This window comes from Muscardinus avellanarius, assembly GCF_963383645.1.
Source record: "Muscardinus avellanarius genome assembly, chromosome: 10".
Classification (NCBI taxonomy): domain Eukaryota; kingdom Metazoa; phylum Chordata; class Mammalia; order Rodentia; family Gliridae; genus Muscardinus; species Muscardinus avellanarius.
The window spans coordinates 76799056-76823098 of record NC_137796.1 but is presented as its reverse complement, the minus strand read 5'-3'; the positions used below and the strand labels follow the sequence as shown (position 1 = coordinate 76823098).

The following is a 24043-nucleotide window of genomic DNA, read 5'->3' as shown; positions in this document are numbered from 1 at the left end:
CACCAACAGTACACCCATGCTGGGCCAGGCCAGGGCATACAAAAACAATTAAGGGCCATCTCCTTGCAGAGCTCTCTGTCTAGCCTATGTGGTAGAAGTTAGTTGAGGCACAAAGACCATTTCGCTCTGGCTACAGTACGGGAAATGAAGTGAAAGGGGCCAAAATCAGAGCCAATGAGAAGTAGCAGTATAAATCCTTACAGTAAGGTGTCATGTGGACTCAAGGAAGATGATCCAGCTGATACTGAAGGTGGAGGGGACAAGGAATGTGTTGAAATCAAAAGGACTTGTTGATGCCTGGGCCCTCAGGGTGGCCCCTGGGTTTCTAGCTGATACAACGGGCAAGAGCAATGCCCATTAGAGAGCCTGGAGTTACATCCCAAGTTCCTGTGGGAGGTGAGGACTGGCCTTCTGGGTCTGGAGTTTAATAGCACAAAAGGTGCCTTCAGGGTAAAGGCAAGAGTTAGCATCAATCAGTGTTGAACATGCAAGTAAATTATTACATTTAATTTTTACACAGAGACGCTGATTCACCCAGGGGCATAGAACTTATGAGTGGAAGAAACAAAACTCAATTCAGGACTGCCAGACATCAGAGCCTAAACTAAACCACCAAGGCTTGAAGATGAAGTTCTGAAACTATCAACACAGTATCAGGTCATAAGGTGCATGTTCAAAGAGCCTACTTTGGCTAAAAGAAGTGGACGAACTAGAACCCTTGACAAAAACGTTTTCAGACAGGTATAGCAGCATGTTTCTGTAGTCCCAGGTACTCGGGAGGCTGAAGTAGGAGGGCTCCTGAGCCTAGGCATTCGAGGCCAGCTTGGGCAACACAGCTGGGCCTTTAAAAAGCCTCCCCTTTAAAAAAAGTTTTTTGAGCCAGGCGTGGTGGCGCATACTTATAATTCCATTTCTCGGGAGGCTGAGACAGGAAGACTGCAGATTTGTAGGCAGCCTCAGATACTTATGCCCTCCACAACTCAGTGAGACCCTGTTTCCAAATAAAGAATAAAAAATAGGGTGGGGGTGTAGCTTGGTAAAATACCCCTGGGTAAGCCGGGCATGGTGGTGCACGCTTGTAATCCCAGCACTTGGGAGGCTGAGACAGGAGGATAGCACAGGTTCAAAGCCAACCTCAGCTACTTAGTGAGGTTCTCAGCAACTTAGCGAGACCCTGTTTCCAAATAAAATAGAAAATAGGCCTGGGAGTATAGCCCAGAGGTGGAAAAGCCCCTGGGTTCCACCCCCAGTACCAAAAAAAAAAAAAAAAAAAAAAAAAAAGGAATGCCAAGAGTTGAAAGCCAAAATGCCCCAGGTGTGGTGGTGCATGCCTACAATCCTAGTACTTGGGAGGCCGAGACCAGAGGATCACAGGTTCGAGGACAGCCTCAACAAATAGTGAGACTCTCATCAACATACCAAGAAACTGTTTCAAAATAAAAATAAAATAGGGCTGGAAGTGTAGCTTGGAGGTAGAATGTCCCTGGGCTCAATCCCAAGTCCCCTCCCCTGCCAAAAAAAGCCAAAATATAATGGGTAGAGGAGCTTGAGGTGGGACAGGGAGACATTCTGTTTCAAAAGCAAGGCTGTAAAGGAACTAGAGGGTAGAGGAGTAACTGGGGAGGAAGGAGACAGAATGAATCATCATGGAAGGGTTTACCATAGGGTTTTTTTAACCTCATTTTTCTTTTATTGTGGTAAAATGCACATACCATAAAACGTGCATCTTAACCACCCTTAGACATACAGTTCACAAGCCTTTAGCACATTCATCTGTTGTGCAGCGATCACTTTAATGGGTCTCCAGAACTTCTTCACCTTCCCAGACTGAAACTGCCCGTATTAAATACCAACTCCGCATCCTCCCTCCCCGGTCCCTGGTAACCTTTACCTTTCTATCTCTGTGATTTTCACTACTCTACGTGACTCAAAAGTGAAATAATATAGGATTTGTCTTACCATAGTACTGACAGAATAGCAATGATGAACATTTTTAAAAATGGTACTGGGAAAAGACAACTGAGAGGCTGAGGCTGTACGGGAGGAGGCTGAGGCTGTACGGGGAGCAAGGTGCACAGGTATGAGAACTCGTGAATGCTGGTGGAGGAGGGTGGGAGGCAGCCCTGAAAAGTACCTGGAGGACAATTTTCTTATGGATTGCAAACTTGGCAATAATGTGTGCCAGAAGTAAGTGTCCGCTGTACTTGCAGGCCGGGTCCACACAAGCCTTGGAGAGCAGGCAGGGCCACGCGAAGGTCATCAGACGGCGCAGCTTGCTGTTGCGGTTCTTGTTGTTGTCGTGGATGTGGTGGGGGGCATGCTCCACCAGCAGCGTGGCAAACTGCAGCAGGTAGATCCTCAGGGAATCCAGCATGTCGGCTTGCTTCTCTGGGTCGAGGACCTTCCGCAAAAGACAAGCAGAAAGGAATTCACTTCTGGATCTGGACCGTGTTATTTACTGAGGGTTATAGGGCAAGTTTAAGCCTTAAAGACTCATAAATACACATACACACACGCTTTTGATATATATATATCACACACACTTTTGATGTATGTATATTTATGTCATATCAATTTTCCTTTTACATATATTTCAATGTTCCAAAAAGAATGTAGGATTAGAAGATTGTGGTGGGCAGAGGAGCTTGAAGTGAAAATTGATTAAAAGTGGCACAAGGCTGAGTTTCTTAATTTCCAAGTAGCTGAGATTTTTCCCTTAGTCAATTTTTCATTATTCCTTGTTTTCTGTATTATGATCAGAAAATATGATCCAGGAGAAAGAAAATCTATTCAAAAACCTGTTATGGTTTTCTTTTTTTGGTGGTACTGGGGTTCCTGGAAGCCCTTCTACATTTTTACATCTCTTTTTATTGGAAACAGGGTCTCTTAAGCCAGCACCGCTGGCTTTGAACCTGTGCGATCCTCTTGTCTCTGCCTCCCAAGCGTGGGGATTACAAGTGTGTGCCACCACGCCCAGCCTGTTATGGTTTTCTATGTTAAAAGTATTTGATACACTTCTTAAATGTTTCATAGACATATAAAAAATGTATACTCTTTGAGGAATATTCCACATGCCTCTATTAAAGCAAGTACAAGTTGACACCATTCAACAAAGCATTCTGACTTCCATCTACTGGATCCGTCCAGCTTTGGAATACTATCAGACTGAGGTCTTCCATCAGGATTGTGTTCAACACCCTGAGCTCTTCTCTTCCCTGGACCTGCTGCTTCATACAGGTGCTTCCTCCTCCCGCTCCAGCCTGCCCAGCACCAATTCTTTTCATCCTAACACTCAAAACCTACCCCTTCACTGGCCCCAAGCCAGAACATCTGACCCAAAATCACAAAAGTATTAGTGCATGCACCAAGAAAAATCCTGGGCTCAGATCAGGAGAGGGAAGTAATGTCAAAACTACAAGAAAGAGGCCTAAGGGACAAAGACTGCGTAAGGTTCAATAATCTGACAGTAGACAACAGTCCCTCTGCCTAGATCCCAGGATGGAAAGGATGAGCTATCTACCTGTGTCCTTCCAAAAAGCTTTAACTTCTATGTGATGGCCTTCTTAAGAGACCATTAATTCACACTGCAGATGTACAATGTTGAGCACCCAACACTCCATCAAAAAAATGGTTAAAAATCACTCGATACCGGAGCATGGTGGCACACACTTGTAATCCCCCCCCCCCCGCCGCTTGGGAGGTGGAGACAGGAGGATCGCACAGGTTCGAGGCCAGCCGCACTGGCTTAAGAGACCCTGTTTCCAAATAAAAAAGTATAAAAAATAGGTCTGGGAGTGTAGCCCGGAGGTAGAAGGATTTCCAGGAACCCCAGTACCACCAAAAAAATAAAAAAATAAAAAAAATTCACGCGACAAACTCAGGGTAAACACATCTAACTCTGAAGTTCAATGCAATGAGCCTTAGGGAAATAAGAGAATGCAAGCATTTCAGTTTCAAAAAAATCTTCAGTACACACTATAAACACCATTTTAAAAATACAGAGACTTAACCTGGTCTGGTGGCACATACGTGTAATCCTAGTACTTGGAGGCTGAGACAAGAGGATCGCAGGTTTGGGGACAGTCTCAGTAAGTAATGAGACTCTCATCAACCTAGTGAGACCCTGTTTCAAAATAAAAATAAAATAGGACTGGAGGTATAGCTCAGAGGTAGAATGCCCCTGTATTCAATCCTCAGAAAAAAAGGAAAAATAAAAAAGCGGACTTTAAAGCCTAAACTATTTTCAGACATGACTACTGCCACCACATTGTTTCATTAACTTGATAACAACAGGTCACTGCAAAGCTCAGAATGAAAGCAGAACATCAAATCCCTTAATAGCAGCTTTCACAAACTAACCCATGTCTTAATTTTCACTGAGATAATTTTTTTGTTTCTAGTGGAATTTAATAATGTGGAACCATTAACTCATCCCAAAGTGAGGCACCCTCAACAATTAATTAAGAGTTATAATGGGATTCTCTGCATGAAAAACAAAATCCCCCCCCCCCCCGGAGGGTAGGGACTTAATTCCACAAGCTCCTGACACAAGTGCATTCCATTCAACACACATTCACTTGTCTGCAATTTCTCATCTGACAACACCTTGGTTATAAACACGCTGGTGATGCTCTCTGGGTTGTCTCCTTCTGGATTGGGAGGTCCTAAGAGCTGCTCTCCTTCCCCCTTCTCAAAGCTGTACAAGAAAGCAGGATTCAAGATATGCTGCAGAACCTACAAAAAGATCAAAGGAGGAAGAAGAGGAAAACAAAGACATGCTTTTAGTTTGTTAAGAAGGTGGAAAGAAGCCAGGCATGGTATCACACGCTTGTAATCCCAGCATTCGGGAGGCTGAGACAGGAGGATTGGGGTTCTCCGACAGCCTCAGCTACTTAGTGAGGCTCTTTGCAACTCAGTGAGACCCTGTTTCAAAATAAAGATTAAAACATAAAGGCTGGGGGTGTAGCTTGGAGGTAGAATGCCCCTGGGTTCAATCCCCAGTACCGGGGGGAGAGGAAAGAAAGAAAAAAAAAAAAGGTGGGAAGGATTCCAGCCAAATGGTAGCTGCCAAGGCAGGTTAAAAGACACAGGGAGAAAGGCCTAGTGTTAGCCTGGCTTACTCTTCTCACTCTAAACAAATCGCTGTCTGGGATCATCTACTTTTCCACACTGGTCCACTGCAAGATCTGCTGTGTATCCCTCAGCATAGGCGTTTGCTATTTAAGCCTTGGTACAGATGCAGCAGAATAGGTATAGGCTCACCTTGGCTTTAAGTTCATCCCCAAAGTTGGGATCATTGAAGTCTACAAAGCGAAAAAACAGGGCGCGTTTTTGAGCGATGCTATAATTTTTGGGAATCTCTTCTTCCATGTACTCTTTTAAGAACGTCATATTGCAGAGAAAACGACCAGTGAAGGCTCGGAGCAGCTGGAACAGCAATTCTATATCCCCGTAATTCCTTCTGAAGGGTCAGAACAAGAAAACAGGTTAACTTTAGGCAAAGACTAGGACTATGCGCATCATCGCTGACTACAGGTGTCCAATGAACCACAGCCTGTGCACATCAGAAGAGAGGAGCCAGTTTAACTTCTGGACACAACAAGCCTCACAGCAGGCATAAAGCCCACCAGGTCTACCCACTTGCAATAGTTCAGCAGACAGAAAGCCAGCAGCTTGGGCTCCTTCCAGTTGGTGGCGGCCATGTTCTCCTTGCGGTGTCTTTCTTGAAAGGTCTCGCTCACCCACACGCGCCTCAACTGGCTCACCAGGGAATGTTGGCTGGCCAGCCAAGAATCGTCGTTTTTAACTATGATGCTGATGATCTGTCAGAGAAGAGACAGTCAGGGTACTGCAGCTCAACCAGCCTGGGAATTTCAGGGGCCTCCCAAGAAGATGCTACCTTGATAGCCTGGAACTGGAGGTCCAGGCGCATGGTGCTGGTGCTGGGCGAGCCAGGGCGCACGGCAGTCTGCGCACCACCCGGCAACAGCAGGGTGATGAACCTGTTGGGGTTAGCTGCTAGCACATCCCGCAGGGGCCTGGCATCTTTGTGTTTTAAAAAACTCTGGAAGCAAAACAAACAAGAAAGCTGCTGAGCTAATGAAACTCACAAAACGTTCCAGGACAGGAATTCTAAAAGCTCTTGCTAAATCTCGAAAAACAGGCAAGCTTAAAAAAAAAAAAAAAAAAAAAAATCACAGAAAATATCCTTCTCAAAAAAACGCTTTTTAAACTGTAATCATACTTTATGATTATGGTTTTATAATCCTAGTAGCACATTCATTTGTATACTACCAAAATCCTTCAAAGAGTAATTTTCAGGCCTGGGCTTTTCATGTGTACAACCAAACAGCAATAACATTTCCAGTATTCAAATGTCTCTGAGAAACACGAAGGCAGGGCTAATATTACTCAGTGAAATGTGAAGTTAACACCCTAGAGTGCACGGGCTGACACACCATGAGGGGTGCGGCTCGGTCACTCAGCCCTACCATGAACATCCGGCTCCACTGGGGATCGTTGAGCGTTGCTTCCATCATGAACAGCTCCACTGTCTGCGAGGGGTGCCGAGTCAGGAACTTGATCAGTGGTTCTCTGAATGGACTGCCCGCCTACAAAATAGGGGTAAACTGTACCAAAGCTACCCTTCTCAGGCTCATCCCTATGTCACCACAGTAAGCACATACAGTCTGCCTCCTCAACTGGACTGTGCTCATGACCATAGGCCAGTAGTAATATCTAGCATCCTTATACCGTTCGTTTGCTCCATTTGAAATAAAGTGCCACACGTAGTGGCATATGCCTATAATCCCGGTACTTGGATGTCTAAGGCAGAAAGATCACAAATTGGAGGTCAGCTTAAGGTCTCAAAATAAAAAGGGTTGGGGTGTAGCTCAGTGGTAGAATCCCCCTTAGTTCAATTTCCAGTTCTAAGAAATATAGATAGCAAAGTATGAACATGACAAGTGACAGAGGGGAGAAAAGAAAAACTAACCGTGTCTGGCCCGTACCTCAATCAACATGGCCCGCTCTGTTTTCATGACAACCTCTAACAAAGGCTTGACCAGCGTCTGCGGTGCAGCTGGGATCAGATGAAAAAGGTTTATAATTGCTGAACAAATCTTCATTTCCTAATAAGAAAACCAGAAATCATAAATAGGCTAATCAGTTTCGCAAGCAAGAGAGAGCAAAGTCACTACAGGCCCTACTATGGTCTAGCTACATTCGTAAGGCTGGCACTGAAGCAGAATAAACACGGAAAAGCCAGAACTTACCGCTCTTAGGTTACAACTGTGCTGTGTCCTGAGGAAACTAACTGCTCATCTGTCACCGGGGAGGGTGCTAACTGGACATGACGTGACTGTGCTGTTTGTGTTCAGGTACACTGCAGTTGCCAGAGTTGACCTGACCGGTCACCTGTGCTAGGCCCCCTCACCTAGGCAGGGAGGCAGGGACAATGGATCATACCTGTGGCCATGAGAGAGCATCAGGACTGTCCCACTTTACCATGGCATCATGAGGACTTTGTAACATACCAAGTTCTGAGGGCGCAGACTTCTTTTGCCCTCAAAACCTTTCCTCACAAAGTAGTTAAGTATTTACCCTGGAAACTAAATAGCAATGTAAAAAACAACGGGCATGACAGTAAGCATTTGTCAACCGGGCCTAAAAATAAAAACTGATAATCTGCTCACCATAAATAATGTGAACAGCAAGTGAAGCACCATGCCCACGCTCTCCAAAGTGCTAACAGGTCAGCGGTGGGCTGCTCTGACGGCCCTTCCCAGGTCCTAGTCTCAGAAGGCAGAGTTTGCTTCTGCCATTCAAACGACCTCTCTGTGGCCACAGGGAATGGAAAAGCCTCTGACACCACCCCGCATCACGTGCAAGGTGGTGTTCATGGCTCTCGGCAAAGTAAAATGAGGATGATAAACACTCGTCAGGAGGCACCACATTCCCAGCAACATTAGGGATACTTTTGAAACTTTCTCTTTAAACTCAAAAGTAGAAGAAGAAAATGGGCAGGAAATGAGGAAAACTGGTTCAGTATCACCCTGTCCCACCTCCAGAGCTCTCTCCTACAGTCTTTAAAGTTCTATCCCCAAATTATTACATTCTAAGATTATCTTTTATGCCATGTTTTTATTATTTTAAAGGCAGTTCCATAAAAATAATTTCTTTTGGTCTTTACAGAACATCACTGGAAGATAAAAATGACAGGTGTTATTATCCCCATTTTACGTAAAAAGGAAAGCTCAGAGTTTTTCCAAAGCCATAGTGTTATAACTATATCAGTGTGTGTATGTGCATGTGTGTGTGCGTGCGTGCGTGTGTGTGTGTGTGAGAGAGAGCGCATGCATGTGATAGAGGAAGGAGCCTGGAGCAGGATTGGGGTGGGGCAGGACAATGAGGTTCTAAAATCAAGGCAGTCAGTTAGCAATTCGGCAGTGTGAAAGAAAATATAATCACTCCCAAATTCTAGGCGGTCTGATATATTCTTTGTTGGAGGTACTTCTCAGGAGCTTGTGAGATATATGACTACATATGCAGGTTGGTACAAAATCCAATTCAATCTTAAATAGCATTGAAGATATTGCAATTCTAACATGTAGAAAACAAAAGAATATAGAATCTTGCTTAAAACGTCCTAATATGGAACATGCGTGGCATCCGGACAGTTCACAGCAATGATACTAATACAACTCTGCCACAGACAGACAGTACAAGTCACCGCACTCAAAGGCACAAGGCACTCTGTCCACTACAGATCACAACACAGCTAACAAGTCACAGCAAAACCAATGCGACAACGACCCCCTCCTGCAGCTCCACTGAGATTCTCACCTCTACCCCTTCCATGGCAGGCTGAACCAAAACAAAAATCACAGCATGAAAAAAGGCAACAGAAAGGTAAAAAGAAACAAAATGAAAAGGAAAGATAAAGTGTTCTTCACATTGCAAGTCAAAAACTGACTTTTAATAGGTTGTTCTCACCTCAAACTGACAGAATGGAGACAAGGAACATCTCCCGCACTCTGAAATGCTTTCCTGAGGATGGGGAGGAAAATCATCTTTTTCTATTCATGTCATTTACATAAAAAATTTCCCATATACTCAAACACAGTAAGGGTTATTGGGGTTAACAAGACAATAGAGACACAATTATCAGAAAGCACACAGTAATTAACAAATGCTCAGCATCAAAAAGCACACCTTCCACCCTCAGATGTCAACATGGCCCTCGGGTAGTGTCTACCAGAGTATATTCCTTCCCCTAGGGCAAATGTTAAAATCAGGACTTCAGAATCCTTGTGTTAAGGGGAGAAACAGTAAAACCTTGTTGTATGAAAATACATTTTAAAAAGACTTCTTTTTCAGAGTGAGTAATTCAGATTTTACATGAAATACTAAGACATAAAAAAATTAGAAAAAACCACTTTTCCAACTAGAGTCAGAAGAGAACCAGGTGGTGCAGCCCCTTCAATTAGGCACATCTAAGCCCCGCCCCACAAAGAACACACAGGCCATGACACACCCACCAGAGAGTTGGTTTATCTTGAGAGTGTAGCACAGTGTTCATAAAACCGGCTTTGTATATGTGTGCTTATGCACATGCATGTTCAGAACGGGCATAACAGGCAGTCATGTTTGCCTCCTATAAGCTCAATGTCAAAAGAGAAGCCTTCCTAGACATGGTGACTGTGCAAAGCTCTGATCGTTAGCCACCCCCCCCCCAAGTTACAGACGTGACTTTTTAAAAAAGCAAAATTATTTTGGAATTTTACCAAATGGGAACAAACTACTTTCAAAGACCCATTGCCCACTCTATACAACATCATGAAAAACAATCAGAGCCATGCTCTCTGCCTTTGGACACCAAAATGCCATGGCCCGAGTTTCAGACATATGGCCAACATCAGAGAGCGTGACATATCCAGCTACAGGTAGTACACCCAAGGGGTGATGAAAATGCCCAGGAGGAGCTCAGGGACTTGTCAGTACCCACCCTCCATCCCCAATACAACCAACCCCCACAAATAATTTGGAGTGAATGTTTAAATTTTTTTAATCAAATGGAAGTCATTCATCTATCCACTATGATTTTTTTAAATGTTTATTCAAGAGCTGACTAAATGTGTTTCAGAGAATAAGTTATTATCAAAACAAATATAAAATTTAGAGCAAAAATATCTAGCAGATGAGAAATGGGGGAAAGCACAGGCATCTGTACCTATTCCTGTACTGATAAGCAGCTCAATCGACATGCTCTGCTCTCCTCCATGAAGTTTTTTTTTCTTTTTGCCTGTATAAATAACAAACCTTCCAAGGGGTCTTGCATGATATAAAACTTCTTTTAAAAGTTTAAATTCCTGGTTTAGTTCCGCTTAGTTGGATATTTGAAAGCAGCAGGAAACAAGATACATAAACATCTTGACACAGAATGGTCAAAACAAAGCATAATAAAGCAGAAAAAATCCAAGTTGGGATGAAACACAACATCCAACAGATAGGCACAAGAGGACAAAAAGCCACATTGATTATGACTCTACAGACCTATGGAGAGTTCCCTAGTCGGGATGCGGCTATAAAATGTCACCAGGTGGGACAGAAATTATGGAAAATACAATTCCACTGATGGGACATCATCAATTTAAAAAATTAGCATATATGATAGCATTAGATTCAAAACAGCAGAAAGCATGCATTTTTAAAGAGAAAATCTTTAATGACCAACATCAATACTTAAGAAGATTGTACTACAGTGGCCTTCCCATATAAATGTGCTTTAGGTGCTAGTCATTTTAATTTCCTGGCAAACAAATAGGGTGAGAAATTCAGATTTAGAAAATATACATGCCAGGATTTATGTGATGCTTATTACATTCTCCTCGCCCATTATTAAGTCCTAAGAAATCTCTAGTTGGTTTTATCAGGCAATAATGATTAAACACAAACATTTACCGACCACCAAGTGAGGGAAAGCAACGAAAACAATAGCAGAGGAACGCACCACCATGTAAACAGCGCTGCCAAGGACAGTCTAGAAAACGTACTGTTTAAAGCAAAACTGGAGAAAATGAAATACTGACATTTGTCAAGCTTCCCAGAATTCTCATCAATAGGAACATCATATTAAAGTGAACAAAAGGGAGGTTTTAGAGAAACACAGAGAAGGAATGTTCAGCCATTAGGAGACATAAAAGCAAGATATAAGGCTAATGTGTTTAACACACTTACATGGACTATCACATAAAACTAGAATACTGATTGGCATGTTAGCGAAAGCACTGCTCTGGTATTAATACTGACACTGGTAGTGCGTGACCTGGGCACCCTTCCCAGAAACAAGCGAGTTACTCACGTTTCCGTCGCTCCGCTGGCCCCCTTTGTGGGTGATGACCACCACTTCCATCCACTTGCGCAGATGTTGCTGTTGAAAACACACATCCTTAGACACAACTTCTCTTTCACAGTAGGAAGGTTTTACTTTCAAGTACTACTCTTCGATAAAAACTTGTAATTATTAATTTCCTTTGTATTTAATGTGATAACTGCAGTATTTCCATTACCGAAATAGCCCAATCATCCAATTAGCCATGTGGATACCTGGCCATCTGTTGTTGTTCTGTAAACAAAAAGGCTAAATTTGCCAATGCAACAGAAAGTATCCTGAAACCTGCTCCTCCTAATGCCAGGCCCTGCTGCTCTCCTTCTGTGTTGATCAGCTTCTCAGCTGGTCACTGAGTATGACGATGCGCTGGGTACCAGGCAGGAGAGAGAGGAGAGGAATGAACCTGCAGGCCCCATCCCTGACATGGAGGAGCTTGTGGGCCAGTGGGGAAATAAAACACGGGTGCTTGCTGTGTGCAGCTACCATCACAGTACACTGTGGTGAAAGACCAGGAATGAGTTGCCAATGAGCTTGGACGCCGAAGAGGCTCCTGGGGAGGCAGAGCGGTCTAGGACTGGAAGGAGGGGTCAGATGTGTCAAGTGGGAGGAAGAGCACTCTGGGCAGAGAGATGAAGGACAAGTGCCCTGAAGCCAGAGGGAGAAAGGTGGCCACTGTGCTGAGGAGCTGTGGGCAAAGGGGAGGGAGATGGCTTGTGAAATAAGTATAGATCTCACTTGGTCAAAGGCAGTACAAATGAGTATAATAACGGCAGCAATTCTTGTCTGTGCGAAATGAGGGCAATTCCAATACTTATAGAATGAGGGGAAGTTCACTGTCATCTGATCTGGGCGTGGGGTAGCCCTGCTCCAGCCTGTGTCCAGCAAACAGGCAGACAGATGCTTAGAGCTGCTGAGACCATACAAGGACAATCAAATGACAGGCTTCCTTAGCATCCTGCATTTCCCACACCTGTTCTTCAGAATGCTGATGATCTACAGGAAGTTAGCAAGTTGCTTCACCAAGGGTTACACGGTGAAACAGGCTTGGGGACAATGTTAACACACTCAAACACTCTTCTCTAAGACAGGCCTCCTCTGAGCCTTTGATGTCCTTACAATCCTTGTCAAACCTCAAGAGTGTGTTTCTCAAACACATAACTAACAACAGCTTTTTATGGAACACCTATCTATCAGGGAACATGGCCATAGTTCCACACTGAGAAATATTTAAAATAGCACACATTTTTGCAAACTAAAAGACTAACAACATCTTTCTTTCTTTCTTTCTTTCTTTCTTTCTTTCTTTCTTTCTTTCTTTCTTTCTTTCTTTTTGTAATACTAGGATTAAACCCAGGGGCATTCTACCTCCAAGCTATATCCCCAGCCCTATTTTTATTATTTTAAAACTAAGTTGCAGGGGTCTCAACTAAGTTGTAGGGGGCCTAAGTAGCTGAGGCTGGCACCAAACCTGGGATTCTCCTCCCAAGATAATTCTCCTCCCAAGTACTGGGATTCAAGTGTGCGCCACCAGGCCCAGCTGACTAACAACATTTTACCAATAAAATTCCTGTGGCTTTTAGAGAAAAAGACCTCTGGCCTCAGTCAGAAACTACAGACTATGTCACAGTCCCTTTTCTTCATGCTGCACTGAAAACATCTGGCTAACAATGTTCATGGAACGAACTGCTGGCTCATAGCAGATATGAAGGGCTAGACTGGCATTTAGGAAAAAAGTTGCTTCAGGCAGGCAATAATGCAAAGGCAGTAAGAAATGACAACTGAGAGAGGGCAAAAAACAGGCAATTATAAAAGCATTAGGACTTTTAGAACTTGGGCAGAAACCTCACATAAGCAAGCTCAGAAGTTGTAAGAACTAATTTTTAAGTGTGTATTTGATGGGTTCTGATTATAAACAAAATGTGTCCATTTATATTAACCACTCGTGTGAAAGTCTATATGCAAGGAAATTGTTAAACAAGAATATTACATGCATTTGGAAGCTTCAGGGAGAAGTATTCTCCAATTTGGAAAATTCACTCTATGTAATACCTTGTTCCCCAATAATAGTGGTCATTATATATTGTTGAGGTGTACCCTACACATGTAGAAACAAGGGTAGGGTACAAAACCGTGTGGTTTCCACATATATGAGATATATATAATCTATGCTTCAAATCTAATATATCTATATACATACAATGTCTACCCACTCCTACTTGTAGCTTTATTTTTGGAGTACCAAAAAAATCTCTAGTATTATAAAGTATCTAAATGGTCAAAGGCTACTTAGAAAACATAAGCACAAAAATATATGCATAGGATGAAAATTTAAGTTCACAATTATGAAACTGTTTATACCAAAAGCAAAATAAATGTAAAAGAAAGCTAACAGATAAGATCCTCCCTTTATGTAGCTGCTTACATTTCAATTTCAAACATTGTCAAACAGATCCTTTATCTGCATAATTATTTCTCGATAATTCTAAAACCCAAAGAATTTCTGAAGTTCTTTCTCAGGGTTTTATAGAAGACCCACCCTTCAGTTTTGTAGAAGGAAGTAAAAACTGGCAAAATGTCTTCAGAAAACACGTTGATAATGCACAGAAAGACTAAACTGTACATTCCTTCTAGAAGTTCTGCCTCTGGAAATCTGTGCTACAATAAGCACACATGAAAAGTAGGAGCAAGTTTCTCACTGCTTCACTGTCTTAAAAGGCAAAAGACTGGAACTAAATGTTCACCTCTGAGACAGTGGTTGGATAAATCACAGTGAGTCCAACTAGTGAAATATTACATCAGCAAATAACACAACAAAGAAGCACTTTGTATATAACCATGTGAAATGATGGGGTATTAAAGAAAAAACAAGAATTGTGTGTATATTAGGCCTCTTTTTGCAGGAAACAAAAGAATGCCTATATATCCTAGAATAGATGTAAAATACCTTCAAAAGTGTCACAGGACATTATTAACACAGGCTACTTTCAAGGAGGGATATTAAGTAGGAGGAGGACAGGAAGGGGAAGGAGACTTTTTGAGTACGCCCTTTACAGCTTTTATTACATTTTAAACCATGTGAATGTATTACTTATTTAAAAAACTTAAAATTATTATAGAATATGATTAAACACATTTGGCTTACCATCATCTGATCACAAAACTTATCATTGAAGGAATTTGGAAAGAGCCTCGTAACTGAAGTCAAACGATTCACAACATTCAATGTCAAGCTTCGATAATCTCCCAGCATCATCAGCAGAGGTCTCATATGTGTATGAATTTGATCAACTTCTATGGTAGCACCTTCTAAAAACTATTTTAAAAGAAAACATATAAAGAAATAGGCAACCGAGTATACAGAATGGAAAGCGCACTCGACTCCTACAGCAAGTGTTTCCTTGTGAAATCAGTCTTAACCACACATCTAGCCCCGGTCTTCCAGAACTGATAATGAAATGAGGACTTAGCTTTACTGTTTCACATTTTAAGAGATTCATTATGACTATGAACTGGAAGAGAATTCTTTCGAGACTTACCACCATTGACACTTCCAGCTGTATAGGATGAGGCACACACACACAATTGCACACTCACTCACCTTCCTCATACAGGCTTCTCCAGCCTCCTGGAGCTCACTGTTGGTGGAATTGAGGGCTTTGAAGAGTGCAGCGATGATTTTCTCCCTGGACTGAGGAAGGTAATTGCAGGCAGCAAGTGCATCTTTAGGGAGAGAAATCAGTATGATTTATTAACCTGAAAAATATTTGAACAATTTTCTTCTCTAAAGAATCCTACCAACCACAAACCCCTAACCCTCTTTCCTAGCATCTGGCCCCAAGGAAAACAAAAAAATTATATGGTCTTAAAGTCACATGTTAAGTCCTGGCTCGGAGTAAGGTCAACTGCCTGCCTGAAAGGCCATGATAAACCTTTTGCCTCCAGATATCCCTGCTCCCAAGACGTCCTTATAGGGTTAGAGTGTGGCTGGCCTGTGGCAATCACACCTGGTTCACAGAGGGCATGGCGTCTGGACCATAGGGGACAGGCAATGCAGGGAAGAAGCACAGCTGCTTTCTACACTACTCATATCCACTCTGCCCAACTTTGAGGGTTAAAAGGCTTTCAGCTTGTGAAAATCAAATATTCTTAGGAAAGGGGCAAACCCCAATCCTGTATATGACTTAAGAGATAACATTCTATCAGGAGTAAAATTTATATTTGCCAATGAAAGTGAAGTACACAAGAGGTAGCCAAAGACAGGAGCCCTGACAGAAGTGAGGAGCTGTCAAATAGCACCCCACCCCATGTACTCCACAAAGTGTTCACATATGCAGGCTTGAGTATCAATTGGGGTTTGCCGCTCAGGTATTCTACCTTTGAATCCAGGGCAAAATTTTATTAAGTACATACAAAAAAAAAAAAAAAAAAAAAAGCAACAAAGAATCAGCTTTAAAAAAAAAAAAAGGACTTTTTTATATTGAGTATTTACTCACCAAAAAAAGGGAGAAAAAAAAAAAGAAGATATGATTGTTTTTACCTACAAGGGTCATTCAGTACTGATTCTGATTTTATATATATTTTCCTAAACTTTGCACAAGTCTTATACTAAGCAATAAAAAATGATGTTTATAGTGAGAATTTAGACCACAGGATTCTTGAATGCTTCCAAGTCATTAAAAAGGCCATAAAGAGCCAGGCATGGTGGCATAAATGTATATTCCCAGTACTTGAGAGGCAGAGACAAGGGAGTAGAAGTGGCTGACTAGCATCACCAACTTAAGACTCTGTTTCAAAATAAAAAATAAAAATATTTTAAAAACAGGGCTACGGGTGTAGCTCAGAGGTAGAATGCCCCCAGGTTCGATCCACAATCACACAGTCAGTGCCCCCCCCCCCCCCGCCACGGCTATAAATGAACTGGGTACAGGAGATCGCAAGTTAAAGGCCAGCCTGGGCAACTCAGCAAGACCCTAACCAAAATAAAAAATAAAAAGGCCTGGGAATGTAGCTCAGTGGTAGTGCAACCCTGGGTTCAATCCCTAGTACTACACAAAGTCCATAAAGGTTATAGCGTACTTTACTATATCATCTGTTTCTGAAGAAAATTATATGGAAGGACAACTCTTTTAAACTAAAGTCTTTGATTTTTAAGAGTATAGAATAAAGAGTTTACTACACAGTAAAACCCAGAAATCAGAGTATGGAATTAGGTAAATCCTAACAAAAAGCCAGGTGTGATGGTGCACAACCTGTAATCGCAGGATTGCAGGTTCTAGGACAGCCTCAGCAAGTAGTGAGACTCATTGACTTTGTAAGATCCGGTTTCAGAAATAAAAATAAAATAGGGCTGGGAGTATAGCTTAGAAGTAGAATGCCCTAGTTTCCATCCCTAGGAACAAACAAACAAACAAACAATGTATATAATTGTAAGATATCTTATTATGTAATTGATAAACAGATTTTTTTTTTTTTTTTGCAGTACTGGTATTTGAACTCAGGGGCATTCTTTCTACCTCTGAGCTACAACCCCTGCCCTATTTTTTATTCTTTATTTTGAAACAAAGTCTCACTAAGTTGCAGAGGACCTCACTAAGTAGCTGAGGCTGTACACAAACCTGTGATCTTCCTGTGTCAACCTCCTAAGTACTGAGATTACAAGAATGCGCCACCACGCCTGGCTTAACAGATATCATTTTTAAAACGCCACAAAAAGCCAGAAACATTACACAACAAAACAAGAAAAGCCATGATCTCCTTTGCTCTTATGCCCTGTAACTTGTTTCACATTTTTCTATTCACTTACTTAATGCTGCAATCCGCAAAGGCACCAGCGACGGGAGGCTTTTATAGCAGGGCAGCTTGGTTAAAGCTGAATCCTCAGCCTCACACAAATTTAACAGCTGGAAAAGATGAAACGATATAAGTGAGCCCACTCCTCCTTGAAGATACAGTGTGACCTTGCAAGAAACAAAACTGCAGCAACCTGCCACACACACACAGCACGACTAACAATGAACAAACTGAATTCAAATACTAGAGAAGTATTGAAGTAGGACTCTGCTTCCTTATTCTAAAGCAAAACTCAGCCTCTTTAGTGAATAAATCCTTAAACATGTTCTCTCTCACTCACTCAGAAACCACGTGCTTTCTCAAAACACAGGATGGCAGGTCCATCTTCCCCTCCTTCAGATCTTCCTCCTAAGCCCCCGGGCAACCACTCCAGAGACAGACGGGCCCCAATGACTACCTGAGTGATCACTTTTTCTTTTCCAGCTGGAAAGCATAATAAGGAAGTTGAATGTCACTGGGGATCCCAGTGGCTATCATTCCGACATTTTAGTGTACAGATATACATTTATGTACCTAATACCTACAAAGTATTATTTTTATTGTTCTATCACTATGCTTTATTTGCATCTTGGAAAACTAGATTTGTACCATATTTTTTCCTTAAAGATTTCTACCTGGTGAAAAGATTTAAAATAGTAGAAAAGAAATGTATAGTAAAAAGCACTTCCAGTCATTTTACTTCCGAGAGGAAATCACGCTTACTAAGTCCTTGGGTAACCTTTAACGATACTCTCCTCATACGGAAGCATGTGTAAGTGTGCCCTAAGTATAATACAAACCAGGGTTACTAATGTGGCCACACACCAGGATCCCCGGGAAGCTTTCAGACTCCAAACCTCCAGGAAGAGGACTCACGAGTCTACACTCGTTCTAGTGCAGCTGGCACACTGACGAACACATAAAGAGCCAGTGCTGTGCCCTCAATCCCACTGAGCTTGAGGTTCAGTGAGTTTCTCATGATTCTCATACATCTAATGCCTGAAGAGGAAAGGGAAGTTGTCCTGCCACCTCCCAAAGACTCTGGACCCACTATTAAGCCAACAGAGAAATAATTCTTATAACAAAGAATGCACCAACATGTCCAAGTAAAAACATAGCCCTTTAAAAACAAAACAAAAGGTAATTTTTCAGAGTTGAAAATCCTGACTTAAGTGTGAACCAGGAGGAATTTACTTCCTTAGGAGCACTGCTTCAGTTGGCTCTGACAATGCCCCATTCGTGTTTCACAAAAATTCAAACTGGGAATCATTGCCAGACCATTATTTTAAGAATTAATGCTTATAATTTGACTATGTCCACAACTTAATTTCTGCTCATCACTCTCTAACACTACCTACCTCACACTGGAAGGTTTGCAGAGACAAATGTTGAGATGATACAAGCGCATCGGTGTGTCTGGGCCAATGGCCAAGTCAAGTTCACTGCACAAAATGAGAACCTGGCTAGATGGTGCAGTGATTGGGAGCCATCCCCTAAAATACAAGTCTCGGTTCAAATCTAAGCTCTACAGCTCACCTGCTCTATGGCCTCGGGTAAGAAACAAACCCTCAGGATCAGCTGCCACATCTTCAAAATGACAATAAACAGCATCTCTCCCTCCTGGGGTGCCGCCAGAGCTAAGTAAGGGCACTCATAAAATTCTCAATCGTGCATCGCACGGTGATCAGTAAGTTCAATAAACTGGCACTTACTCTAGGCCAGCCTTATTCTGGGTCACCAGCCGATACATGAATGACTAAAGCAGAAGGATACAGCTTTATCTCTAAAACACAACTTTAAAGGCCCTAAATTATGTTAAGTTTGCCTATAGCGATAACAGAATTCTAAGACTCAAAAACAGCACCATCTTGCTAAGCATCTCTAGGAACCACGCCTCCCTCCTACTGGATCCCGGTGCAACACACCTGCTCAGAGTGCCGTGCCAGGCTGGTTACCTGCATCGCCGCCCGGGCCTTCTCTGAACGCTGCCTGACCAGTCTTCGCATACAAAGACAGGCTAGCAGACACACGTCATCACCATCCACACCACTCCACACCACCACCCCCCTACCTCTGTGTAGAACACCTTATGCTCCACCACGTTAAGATCCATTGTGAAGAGCCGGGGCTGCAGTGTGGTACAGAATGTGTTCCCTTCCATCAGGCCAATCTGTGCGTTGGCAGGCTGGTGTCGGAGCAAGTGTTTCTTGGGTGGGACCATGTCCTGGAGGACCTGTGAAAGCCAAGGAAAGAGCACCACTAAGCAGCTGCCCCTTGGAAAGCACAGACGCTTGTCATAATATTCTACAATGATCACTTTAAAACTCTAGGTGAGAAACAGCTGTTGCAGATACCCTTTAATGAGGGTAGGAAGGGCATGCTTCACACACCAGAACTGGTCATGAACAGGCCCATCTCCTAAGGCTCCAGAGTGACTTTTTTCTTTGGTACTAGGGATTGAACTCAGGAAGACGTTCTACCTCTGAGCTAAACCCAGCCCCCAGATCTGTCCTCCCCTTCTTTTTTTTTCTTTTTCTTTTCTTATTTTTAAACAGGGTCTCAATAAGTGGCTGAGGACCTCACTAAGTTGCTGAGGCTGGTCTCAAACCTGCGATCTTCCTGTCTCAGCTTCCCAAGTACTGGGCATACAAGTGTGTGCCACCATGCCCTGTTTCCAGAATGACCTCTCTTGAAACAAAGCTATAAGACAGTGCTATACAGACTCAGGAAACCAGCATTCTATTCTTGTCACAAATAATTACTGATATAGCCATAAATATAAACACACTGCTGTTTGCAAATCTAAAAAGTACTTTTGCAATTGTACTTTGTGACATGGACATAAAATTAGAAACGGAGTGGTATTTACAACTCAAATTTGAAGAAGAAAAAATGATCCTGATTCCAGTCTCAGACCTCTCACCTCTTTATGGGGCTCCATTATCGCTGTCACGCTTTTTCCTGTGACCTGGGCCAATACCTGCAGTGAATGCATAGCCTGTTTTCTCACAGTGGAATTTGGAGAGGTGACCTCTCGAACCAAATCATGGGTCACATGGTGAAAAGACTTCTCCTGAGCTGCCACAATCTCTTCAGCTCGCTCTTCATCTTTCAAAGGCGTTGCACACCTCATGAGGAGCTGCTCCAGGGTGGTCTTTGCCATGGCAACTGCCCCATTGGAAACCTGTCAATCAGGGGGAGGCATTAGAAGGAAAATGGGGTGCTGCTGACACCACACTCTGCCTGTAATAAATGCTGTGGGGGTGAGGGGTCAGGGAGAGCCCGAATCCTTCATACCAGCTGCTTTACAAGAAAGACTACTCTATAGCATCTACTCAGCACTTTAGTATCTAAATCATTTCCTTGTAGGTAAATCCTGTTTGTCATTCAGAAAAGAAAATAATATAGACATGACCCTGATATTTACCAAACAGATAAGCTGGCAACGTTCACCATATTTTAGTCGTATGAGTTAGATCTACGTGTGGATCCACGAAGAAAGTAGTGCCACTGGAAACCTTTGCAATACATGAGAGGGAACATGCCCCTTTTAGATGCAAGCTGGCCTGTGGTCACTCTTAATCAAGCAAATATATATTCACGCACCCACAGACAGTCTAGAGGAGTTTGGAGCTGTCCTATATTACAGACATATCGCAGAACTGTCTCAAACCAAATGTTCTTCAAGCAGATAAGCTTCTTCAATACAGTGTTTAGTCAGCCTTTGGGCCACCTATTACTTACCTCTCCAGTCAAGTCCATCATGACAAAGAGGAGTGCTTTGAGAAACGTCTGCTGGTTCTGCAGAACCCACGTGAGAGGCAGCCGCTCCATAAGGAACTTTATGGATACCACGCCCCCGAGCTTCGCATACCAGGCCTGTTCGTAGCAACACGCACACAAGCGCTCAACAATGTAGGAAAATAGGGGCAGCTGGCATGCCTTGGGAGAGAAACAAATAAACCATAAGGCATTACTGTAATTCCTACCAGTTTCTAAAAAGACTACCACCAAATCAGAAGATACTCCTTAATCCTTCCTTACCCGTTCTTTTGAGCCCAGGATAATACTTGCAACATCAAATATCACAGCTAAGGCCACCTCTCCAATTTTGCAAAGTTCCTTTTCTTCATAGGCCATACAGATAGCTATTGCGTCAATAAGAACCAAGGGATCCATTCCTTTTGACCCATTCTCTTCACTATGAAACATGGCTGTGCTGGGCTGGCTGCCCACCTGGTAGCAAGGCAGCAAGAATGGACCTAAAAGGAAAGGGAACAGGATCATAAGAAAGAAGAGTTCAGCCAGGCATGGTGGCACAGTTCTTGGGAGGTTGAGACAGTCAGAACACAAAGTTCAAGCCTAGTCTCAGCAACTCAGCTAGACACTCAGCAACTTAGTGAAACCAATCCCCAGTACCAAAAAAAAGAGAGTAGAGTTCCTTTTCATAAACATTGTTGGACCTTAATTTGCAAAATGATCTCAATTTTTTCTTGACATTAAGAACTCAATAAAAGTAAGCATGGTAGTTTAACTTCCATTACACTGCAATTATTTGTCACTAAATGATCAAATCCAGAGCAAAGTTACATTTATGAGTGTTTTCCATTATATACTATTATTTTCCAATTTTCTCCAGTGTAACTAAAAATAAAAAGTTCTACTTTAAAACGAGGACTATATCAAATATCTTTTTAAAACAGTTACTAAGTAAGCCAACACACACAGACTGGGGATGACAAGGTTATGCTCTGGACATTCCTGACATGTGACAGTAAAAGCAAGAGCAGAGCCAGCATGTTGTGCCTGCTTATAATCCCAGTACTTGAGAGGCTGAGACAGGAAGATTCCCAGTTCCTGGCCAGCCTTGACAAACTGGAGCAGCCCTCCAGAATTTAGCGAGACCCTGTTTGAACATAAAAGAATAAAATAGGGCTGGGGGTGTACCTTAGAGGTAGAATATCCCAGGGTTCAATCCCTAATATACTCCCCAATATATTGTCCCAAAGAAAAGCAACAGCAGCCAACTATACCACAGAATACACATGGCCAAAGAAGAGCTGGTCACAGCAAAATAGGCAAGATGGGAGTTATCAGGATTAGTTCTGCTAGAAAGACAATGTTAGTGCAGAAGAAAACACTGAGAAACTGAAAGGTTCAGTTGTGTGTTACTGACAGTTCTAGTAAAGAAGGGTAATAAGGGAGAAAGTTCGCAAAGTTCACAGAAAACTGCTGATCAACTTCAAACACAAGGGGCTCAAAGGTGAGAAACTGGAGCAGTGCCACTGAGGTGTGATCTGTAGACCATCACTGCTATGAGAGGAGTTGCAAAAATTGAAGGTAGCTGGGGATATAGCTGCCTATATGTGCAAGGCCCTGAGTTCAAATCCCAGTATGACAAAAAAAAAAAAAGGACACTCTTTTAGTCAGGCTTGGTGGCGCAGGCCTGTATTCCCAGTACTTCCAAGGCTGAGACAGAAAGATTGTGGGTTCAAAGCCAGCCCCAGGAGCTTAGAATCGCTCTCAGCAACTTGGCAAGACCTTGTTTCCAAACAAAAAATAAAATAGGTCTGGAAGTAAACGTCAGAGACAGAATGCCCTGGGTTCAATCCTCAGCACCTTGGCAGGCTCGGGGGGAGAATCAAGGGTAGGTTTTCAGAAAAATATAAAGCAACTAGCAGGCCAGGAAGTTTCAGTCTTTCATAAAAGCACTGTCTGCAAAGGATAGGAAATAAAAATGAATAAACATAACCAGTCCTTCATCGCCAGGACGTTTGAGAGCCACCGAAGCAGAGGCAAGCAGCCATTCTAGGCAAAGGAACAGCGCAAATGAACTATCAGGGGAAGAAATAAGTGCCCTGACAGGTTCGAAGCCAGCCTCAGCTACTGAGTGAGGCTCTCAGCAACTTAGTGAGACCCTGTTTCCAAATAAAATATAAAATAGGTCTGGGAGTATAGCCTGGAGGTAGAAAGACCCTGGGTTCCACCCTCAGTACCACCAAAAAAACAACAACAAAAAAAAAAAAAGAAAAGAAAAAAGAAAGAAAGAAGTGCCCTGAGTTTCTGGCTGGACAGCAGAATGGGTTAAGAAGCAAAGGAGAAGACTGGCCTTGGAAACCACCACCAGGGACTGGAAGATCAGCAATGAGTGGATCTGAAACTGTGTCTATTGTGCTTTTTGGGGGAGAGAGAGAGAGACAGACAGACAGACAGACAGACACAGACACTGTCTCTGTGTGTGTGTGTGTGTGTGTGTGTGTGTGTGTGTGTGTGTTTTACTGGAGATTGAGCCCAGGAGCGTTCTACCTCTGAGCTACACCTCTGGCCCTATTTTATTTTTTATTTTGAAACAGGGTCTTGATAAGTTAATGCATGCTGTCTGCAAGCCTGCCATCCTCCTATCTCAGCCTCTCAAGTACTGGTATTACAGGTATGTGAAAACAAGCCCAGTTACCGTCTCACATGTATCCTGTCCCATTTTTCACAAAAACAAAGGACCTGAAGATTAAATTTGGGTGTATTTTACTGGCAAAGTTTGTAACAACTTTTTTTTGTGTGTATGTGGTGCTAAAGATTGAACCCAGGGGCATTCTTCCTCCGAGCTATACCCCCTGCCCGATTTTTTATTCTATATTTTGAAACAGGGTCTCACTAAGTTGCAGAGGGCCTAAGTAGCTGAGGCTGGCTGCGAACCTGGATCCTCCTGTCTCAGCATCCCAAATGCTGGGATTACAAGGGTGCACCACCACGCCCAGCTTGGTAACGACTTTTATACTGATAAAGCACCCACCAATGAAACATCAATTATTGTCATTTTTAAAT

The 24043-nt window shown here is 42.7% G+C and overlaps 1 protein-coding gene across 4 annotated transcripts in view; it reads right to left on the bottom strand.

The window, feature by feature from the left end:
* The window catches only part of TRRAP (transformation/transcription domain associated protein), a gene marked incomplete at both ends in the record, with an annotated part of 131090 nt that overhangs the window by 63721 nt on the left and 43326 nt on the right, over nt 1-24043 (bottom strand). For 2 of the 4 annotated variants that reach the window (XM_080702490.1, XM_080702489.1), the window contains 15 exons: nt 2135-2401; nt 4606-4734; nt 5263-5461; nt 5641-5822; nt 5900-6064; nt 6492-6611; nt 7011-7130; nt 11363-11431; nt 14535-14705; nt 14991-15112; nt 17196-17292; nt 19293-19454; nt 20145-20405; nt 20966-21163; nt 21266-21483. In XM_080702490.1, the coding sequence (XP_080558616.1) occupies nt 2135-2401; nt 4606-4734; nt 5263-5461; nt 5641-5822; nt 5900-6064; nt 6492-6611; nt 7011-7130; nt 11363-11431; nt 14535-14705; nt 14991-15112; nt 17196-17292; nt 19293-19454; nt 20145-20405; nt 20966-21163; nt 21266-21483 (2480 nt within the window). Of the gene's footprint in view, nt 1-2134; nt 2402-4605; nt 4735-5262; nt 5462-5640; nt 5823-5899; nt 6065-6491; nt 6612-7010; nt 7131-8844; nt 8866-8994; nt 9049-11362; nt 11432-14534; nt 14706-14990; nt 15113-17195; nt 17293-19292; nt 19455-20144; nt 20406-20965; nt 21164-21265; nt 21484-24043 lie in introns of all 4 variants that reach the window. The other 2 variants (XM_080702487.1, XM_080702488.1) reach the window with 2 other exon arrangements.